Source organism: Arachis ipaensis, chromosome B06, assembly GCF_000816755.2.
Source record: "Arachis ipaensis cultivar K30076 chromosome B06, Araip1.1, whole genome shotgun sequence".
NCBI lineage: Eukaryota > Viridiplantae > Streptophyta > Magnoliopsida > Fabales > Fabaceae > Arachis > Arachis ipaensis.
The window spans coordinates 101897518-101905881 of NC_029790.2; the positions used below are offsets into that span (position 1 = coordinate 101897518).

The 8364-nt window shown below is 32.9% G+C and overlaps 1 protein-coding gene across 1 annotated transcript; it reads right to left on the reverse strand.

Moving 5' to 3' along the window:
- Positions 2033 to 8362, reverse strand: LOC107604721 (COP9 signalosome complex subunit 2). Its single transcript, XM_016306373.2, has 13 exons — positions 8067 to 8362; positions 7530 to 7614; positions 6770 to 6862; positions 5635 to 5713; positions 5019 to 5259; positions 4849 to 4923; positions 4606 to 4740; positions 3687 to 3874; positions 3388 to 3456; positions 3191 to 3281; positions 2983 to 3117; positions 2543 to 2655; positions 2033 to 2446 (listed from the first exon to the last, which is right to left on the reverse strand). The coding sequence occupies exons 2-13, from the start codon at positions 7537 to 7539 to the stop codon at positions 2359 to 2361; spliced, it is 1317 nt and encodes a 438-aa protein (XP_016161859.1). The 5' UTR covers positions 7540 to 7614; positions 8067 to 8362; the 3' UTR covers positions 2033 to 2358.

Below are 8364 nucleotides of genomic sequence, written 5' to 3' on the forward strand. Positions count from 1 at the left end.
TTATATTCTATCTAAATTAAGTAAAAATTTCACTCTTAAACAAATTTTACTCTTTATTAAAGGAATTTTCATTTTATTTTTTCTATTTTCGTTTAGAACTTGGTACGAAAAAGAAAACGTGTATTCTGATCACCACTCTTGAGCCAATTAACGCTGGATTTATCATTGCAATATAGCTTTCTTCCATTTGTAGTTCCTATAGTAATGGTCTCTCTAATTGTATGATGATTTCTAACCATCATTGTTATTTTGACCTTTAAGTTCTTCTATATTTGCTTACAACGCTACTTTTTTTCTTCAATTCTGATTTCATTTCTTTGCCAATCACAATAGTATGTCTGACACGCTTTTGCTTTCGTGTCAATTTATACATGACTGAACAATCAATGTTGAGTTAATATTTAAATTCTTAAAAAAATAACTTATTTTTGAAAAATAAGTTAATATTTTGTTTCGTTTTTTTGGGATTATAAATTTCTGTTTATATAAAGAGTAAACCACTTAAAATGTACCTGAATAATTTTATCGTTGACAAAAATGTACTCAAATTTTGTTATTAACAAAAATATTCTCAAATAATTTAAAAATGCGATAAAAATATCCAACATTAAATACATATTCTCAAAAAATATTTTAGAGATTAAATTTTGATGCGATTTTTTGCAAACATGATTAAAAAAATGAGATATTTTTATGCTTAAAATTTGGTGATTTTTTACTAAGTATATATATATTTTTGTGAACAACCAATAATTTTAAAAAATGATAAAAAATATATAATTCGCAAAAAATTACCAAATTTTAAGAATAAGAATATCTCATTTTTTTAATCATACTTGCAAAAAACCACATCAAAGTTCAATCTTTAAGACATTTTTTGAGAAATACATATTTAATATTCGATATATTTTTATAAAATATTGGATCAAATACATAAACAATTTGTCAAATACAAAAGTCATTTGTCACTTATAAAAAAATAATATTCTTTTTAAATATTTTTAGTCAAATTTTTAAATTATTTGAGAGTACTTTTATCAATAACAATTTAGATGCATTTTTGTCAATGACAAAATTATTCACGTGCATTTTTAGTAGTAGCCTCGGATGAATTATGATAGGAGTCAAGTTTTCGATCCAATCCTCTTTTTTTTCTTCAAATCTTGACCACCCATTTTGTATGATTGATTAAAGATATTCAGCGGCTTTTTTTTCTTCAAATCTTGACCACCCATTTTGTATGATTGATTAAAGATATTCAGTGGGCTTGTTATGGACTTCAGCTATTTAAGTTTTTCAAATAGAGCAGGTTAAGATACTTGTCACGGTCTTGGACACACTCCAACGCTATCGTGCCGGCACTCAGATTCACTCAACCTCTTGAGCTAAGACCAAGTCAACCTAACCCTCAATACTTAGCAAGAAAGCTAAGAATACTTCCACCAAAGCTTTCTTTCTCTTGTGTTCTCTTGTATTCTTAGCTTTCTTGCTAAGTATTGAGGGTTAGGCTGACTTGGTCTTAACTCAAGAGGTTGAGTAAGTCCGAGTGCCGGCACGGTAGCGTTGGAGTGTGTCCAAGGCCGTGACATACTGCTGAGCAAAAAAAGAAAAAAAGAAAAATAGAAACACACCCCCACAAACAATAAGGAGAAAGCAGAGGTTTGGTCGTAGTGAAGCTGTGAAGGTTTAATACTTCTTTTTTCGCCAACTGAAAGAATTTTAAAATGCCTTTTTCTTTCTTTCTTTGTCCCCACCCCCCAAAAATTAGTTCAATTTACAATCTGAAATCCTTTTAGCATGCTTGCTTGCTAAGGCAAGGCATCAGTGTTCTTAGTCACGGTGAAACCTAGAAAGGCCATCACTCATCAGGAGGGTATTATGTTTGTGGCCAGTCCAACATTGATGGGAGTTTACCTTCAACAATATTTTAAGCGGCACCAATCTCTTAAAAGATTCACCTCACAAGTAACACAAACGATACGATAAGAATAGTAACTCCTTGTCTCTATCGCTGATTGCCAAAAGAAAGCTATAACAAATCTAAAAAACCATCCACATTTTATTTTCATATAATATATAATTATATATCGACACCGGTTGCAGCATTATACTTTACTAAACGACGAATAAATTGGAACAGCGCTCAGGGAGCATCAAACCCTTCTACACAACCTTGAACACCTTTAAAATTGTTACCAAATAAAGTAAAACATGAATCACAAGTTGCATTTTCACTTTGGTTCCCACTATTTGTAACACTTTCCTAACTCTGCATATTAGAAGCTAAGTTAAATTCACATGACAAAACTGCATGCTGAAGCAACAATACAGATATCCCTTTCCACCACACACCAAGGTCTAACCTCTATTGCTGATTGTTTGATAGAGAGATTTTAGCTGTGTGTTCCATTTGTCTATGGCAGTGTATTTTTTCATTCCTTTCGACCTGAACCGTGTATATTCAATTAATACCATAAAATAGCAGATTATAAACAGAATAAAGTTGAAAAAATTGAAATAATTACAATATATATAAACAGACCTATCAGAACGTTCCAAGAGCCTGTTCACTTGATCAATGTGTCCTTGAATTCTATTATCCAGAATCAGTGACACAAGCAGCTGCTCAACATCATGTTCGGGAACGTTCAGTTCCTGTAAATTAGTGGTTTTATCAAATAAAAAAGAATTACAATTAAGTTGGCCAAACCATACCTTAACCTCTCATAATTCAAGTTAATAAATATGTATTACTTGCATTAAGAGGAAGCAATAAAAAAAATTACAGCAGAACCCTTCACTTAAACCAGTTAACCAACTATGAGGTAATTAATAATAATAATAATAATAATAATAATAATAATAATAATAATAATATCTATAAGCTGTCGAGATAAATTTTGGTATTTACTTTCCTTCTTTAGTTCCACTAATTTCTTTAGTTCCTTCTTTAGTTCCACAAGAATTTAGGAGTACAATTACCTGAGATATAAATGGTATCCTTATCCTTGTATATGGTTTGATGAGCTTAAGCAAGACTTGTGTTCTGATATTCTTCAGCAGATCCTCAATGTAATTTCTGATAAATGGATCATCCATGATGGTTCTTCTGTTACTCTGGAAAGCAAAATACCCAGAATCCATTTAGAACCAATAATAGGTGAAGAGAAATGAGACTAACTAAAAGTACCTTCAGTATTTTCTCAAATTCCAATATTTCATTCCGTTGATAGGCTGCTATCAAATTTGTCATTGCCAAAATTTCCGGATCATTCTTGTATCTGCAATACATAATTTATGAGATGTAAAGTCAGAATGGGAAAACAACCAGGACTCAATAGGAATGAAAAATGGGTGGAGCAGACAAATAAAATGCACATCACTTACGGCTTAGCCTCCTGTCCATCAAAAGGATTCACTTCAGACTCCATCAACATGTTGGCAAGAACAAGGTACCTGGTGCATATAATAACAATAACAATACATATTAAAAACAAAGCTAAAATTCTTTACTCAGCAGTCAAGCTGAAATGTATCCGAGGGAAAGATTATGAATTTTAAAAGTAACAATCTCATCCTAAAATTGATGACTCGTGATGAATTTCATTTCATAAACACTGCAATCTATCATTAATCAAATGTTTCGAACTAATAAGTAAAAGTAAAATGAATTCCATGCTGCTTACTTCAAGCATTGGATCCGCCTATGATTCCCAGCTTCATCATAATTCTTAAAAGCTTCAAAGAAGTCAGTAGCTGCTTCTGCCCACTGGCGCTCTGCCATATGCATTTTACCCCCACATTCATGGATTATCCCCATTATTCTTGGATGGGGAATAGCTGACTTAATAGTAAGTGCTTTCTGGTAAAGTTGCTGCATTTAAGACCAGGAGACACTGTTAAACAAACTTTCCTAAAAACTAATGACTAATCAATGAATATAAAATAATTCTGAGGCTGCCAGATTCAAGAGATTCTCAACAGCATTAGGTTAACTACAAGCCAGGTATTGAGATGGTGTTTGGAATTGAAACAACTTTTTTAATACAGGGACCAAAACCACAGTTCACAACATTCACAACAATTGAAAGATATTTAAGCCTATCAAAATTTATTACTAGAGATAGTCCATTAGGTTATGATAGCTCAGTTATCCATGCTCAACCACAATGACACCCCCACAAATACTCACTTTGCTTAAGCATCAGTATCCAGCCACAGGTCACTGCCCATACATCAAATATTTTTTTTTCCCACAGATTACAAGATCTAAATTACTAAAAACAGTTAATTAAAAAGAAAACAGGAAATTGTGAAGAATAACGAAAATGACTATAAAAATTCGAAAACAAGCAAGGTACTGAGATACCAATGTGTTTAAGCAACTCCATCTTTCATCCAGAGAGATACAGTTAGTTCTTATTGAATGAAACTTACATAAATATTAAGTGTTAGAGAATTCGACAATTCGTTCTAAACCAACAAACATTAAGTGAAGTCTGATAGATAATTGAAAGCAAATTCCAGAATAAGCAATAATAAATTGGTGAGGTAGATAGTTAGATGTTAGGTACACAACAGTAATTTTCTAAAACAAATGCTGACCTTGAGTTTTTTGTTGTTCTTGGTCTCTGTGTACATCTGGATTTCTATTGCATAAACCTCCAACAGTTGGGTTCCTTTCTTATGGTCATCTGTGCCATCTTCTCTTTGACAAGATTTGTGAAGTTCCTTCAAGATCTGAAAGGATTCAACAAATCCTTAAATTTTTACTATGAAAAACACTAGACACCAATAGAATCATACAGACACATTCAAATTATGTCGGACAGCAAATTAGACATTTACCTTGCTCATTCGTCCATATTCACCAATATCAAAGAAAATCTTACAAAGCTTCAGGTTTGTCTTAAACCACAATCTCTGCCAATTGAATAATACAAAATTAAACATAAGATTGCATTAATGGGAAATGCAATGACATGAGTTGCAACCAAGATAAAGTCTACAGGATTAACCTCATTCTTTGCTTCTTCAAGGGCTTTCAGAGTTGTCTGGTAGAATTCTTGCAGAAGACCAAAGTTCTGGCTAGCTGAACCTGAGACATAGTCCATAATGCTGTTTATGCATTTTTCACTGTAGTTACGAGTCACTGCAGACTTAATATAAGTCAACATCTCCCTGTAGGCTTCCATCATCTCTTTATACCTCCCAAGTCGATAGTAGAGCTTGACAGTTTGTTTTAGAGCTTTAAATCCCCTGGTAAAATGTAAAATAAATATCACATGAAATACATAATAGTTTCTTCGTACCATCAAAAGATAAACACAAATATCGCAATGCATGATCCAATTCATCAAAGAATACCAAAAAGAAGGGAAAAATCAGTCAACAAATATATTAGCTGTATTTAGTATTTACTGAATGGCCAACTAGAAACAAAACATTAAAGAAAAGAAAGAAAATAAAATGAAATGAAATTTAAAAAAAAAAAAAAGCACAAGCAGGATCAGATCACTGAATTATTAATGATACAAAAAATTGCAACAGAAGATACAAAAGTATATTATCATTTAAGTCCAGTGTCCATATGTTTATTATTATTATGCAGCACTCAGATAATAGGGTTCTTACCATTCAGCCTTTTCTTGTTCCATGCGCACTACCTCAGCAAAACCAGAAAGTGCACCTTCTGGATCAGTTTCAACCAAACCTACATACAAACAGCAGCATCTTAGGAAATTAGTGTGGAGGATGGAATCATCAATTTAGAACCACAAATTATGAGAACCTAGATCTCATGGTGTTGTAAATGAAGATTCCCCCCTTTCAAAATATCTGTCCTTAAAGGCATTTGCACAATGACTAAGAACTCAACAGCAAAGCTTTTCTCCTACTAGTTATGGTTGATTTCACGAATCACACTATTATTACATTGTATCATAAACCATATCTACAGGGAAGCAAATTGAATATAAGCCTTTCTTAATGACTTTATCTACAATTTTTCTAGGTTTTTTATACCTACACTTATCGAGCTACCTTCCATCTAATTTAGTTTTCTTATCAAGGCTTCTACAAGCCTTCTATTCACAAGACGTATTGTAATTATATTACCCTTCCCTAAAATACTCAAAAGTTTAAAATAATATATAAAATTCCACTAATGATCTCCCTCATTGCATTTAGTGCACAAGAGAATGAAAAAGATAATCTTTACACCAACTTATCGTGCTACCAAAGTCTGAAACGCAAACCAAACAATCAGTAAAAATCTAAATGATTTTATTTCTTTAACGGTTTCACCTATAGTTTCTCGCAATATTTTTTATTTTTTAATGGTTTTACCAATAGGTATTGTGTACCATTCATCCAATCTACCCATCTTACTGAGGTTTATAGAATAAGAAACTGGGAAAAAATAATCATGATTAACTTCTATCAACTTGCACAAAAAAGGATAATTAAGATTAAGAAATTAAAAAGAATAAGTTTTCTGGCGTGAAAGATAGTTTGAACCAGAGGGAGTATGAGTTAATCAATATATACCTTTCTTCCAAAAGGATAATTGAATTCAAAACAAGCTAATGAATCAAACTTCTAGTTCCAACAATGATGCCATTGATGAATGATCATAAGAAAGTGCAAAAATACTTTTGAACACCAAGTTAAATTTGAGCAAACTAGTATGTAGCCGAAAAATAAAACTAACCTATCCAAACTCATTACATTGAAAAGAAGTGAATGTAAGCATAGGTGCTATAAATACCTTTCGAATTGTAATATTGATTCTCAATATCAACATCTTGCTCCTCTTGCTCCTCATCAGAGTACTCAAATCCATAGTCCTCCATATCAGCATCTACATTATAAAAACATAATGCAAACACTTAGTGCGTGTAACTAAATCAGAAAAAGTTAATCAACTATTATAATTATATATATTTCAACATTAAAAGCATAGGACATTCAATGTTGTAAAATATGAATACTTCAAAGAAGCATAAGTGGCAAATTTGTAGTGCAAATAACATGAAATTAAATATTTAACAACCCTGTTGAATTGCCATTCCTTCTACAGTTGGGATTTCAAACCATTAGATTTGTGATTAAACCATGCCACAAAGATTCAAAAAGGATTCTTTTTTCTTAAGTCAGCTAGCTTGGGACTAGCTTAACAGGATTAAAAGCATTCACTGGATGCAGATGAAGTTCTAATTAAACAATTATATCACATAAGCAACAGTATTATTATAGTACATAAACAATGATTGTGAAAATCCACATTTGAAAGGCATTACTCAGCTTCACGATTTTTTCATGAATTTTGACATTTGCTGAAACTGGTCAAAACAATAGCATCGTCACAGACACGCTCAAAAACACACATACACATTCAACAATTACAAGAAAGTGCTTCATTGCTTAGTTCAGATAGGGTTTTCAATGCACTAAAATAAAAAATAATAATCCAAGCTTATTAAAATTGAAAAAATAGATTAGAAAAATAAGTAGGAGGAGGTGATTACCGGAAGCCATGTTGTAGGGTACGGATTCGAGTTAGGGTTTTGGTTGGAATCGGTGAGTCAGTGGAACTCTGAGATAAATCAAGAACTGCAAACAATTACATGCAAGGCAGTGAGGCACTTATTACATTGTGTTTAATGAAGATGGATTAGTGAACCTAAATGGCAAGCAAAACAGAAGCAAATTAAGGCTGTTAATTAGTTCATTCTTTCACAAAGTAACAAGGTTTAATCATACACAAGCAAATTAACAATCTATTTGGACAGAACTGATCACAAAGATTAATGAGCTCCAGCTGAATTTAATCAAGCTTAATCACACACTGGATTTTCACCTTATAAAGAAGGAAAACCAGCAGTAATCTAATAAAATAGAAATTTAAAAATTGAAATAATCCATATTCTTAACAGATAAACTCATCAATATTCAACAATCAATTAATTAGAAAACGAGATATCGAGAGAGGCACACAAAAGTAGAAGAGAGCAGACCGGTGGAGAGATCTGATCGGCGGCGAGAGAGAGTACAGAGGAAATTACCGAGATTGGGTGAGCAAAGAGCACAACAGCGACGGAGAGAGGCACATAACACCAGAGAAGAGTAGATCGGCGACAAGGTCACAGGTTGCAGCCTCGGTGGAGAGACATTACATAGCAACAGCGATGGTGGAGAGAGAAGACGTAGCAGCAGCCGCAGTGAAGAGATGGGAGTGATGCCGGAAAAAGGAATGGGCTGCCGTTGTGGTGTTTGACAGAGTGAGAGACTGACGGGGTTCTGCCGGAGAAGATTAGGGATTTTGGAGTAGTGAGTGAATAGAGTGTGGGGTGTTGTACGTAT

Excerpts from the sequence above, each read along its gene's own strand:
- LOC107604721 (XM_016306373.2), bottom strand. Across the intron at positions 4,924-5,018 it reads TTGAAGAAGCAAAGAATGAG|AGATTGTGGTTTAAGACAAA; the intron begins GTTAATCCTGTA and ends TTCAATTGGCAG. Across the intron at positions 4,741-4,848 it reads AATATGGACGAATGAGCAAG|ATCTTGAAGGAACTTCACAA; the intron begins GTAAATGTCTAA and ends GAATCCTTTCAG.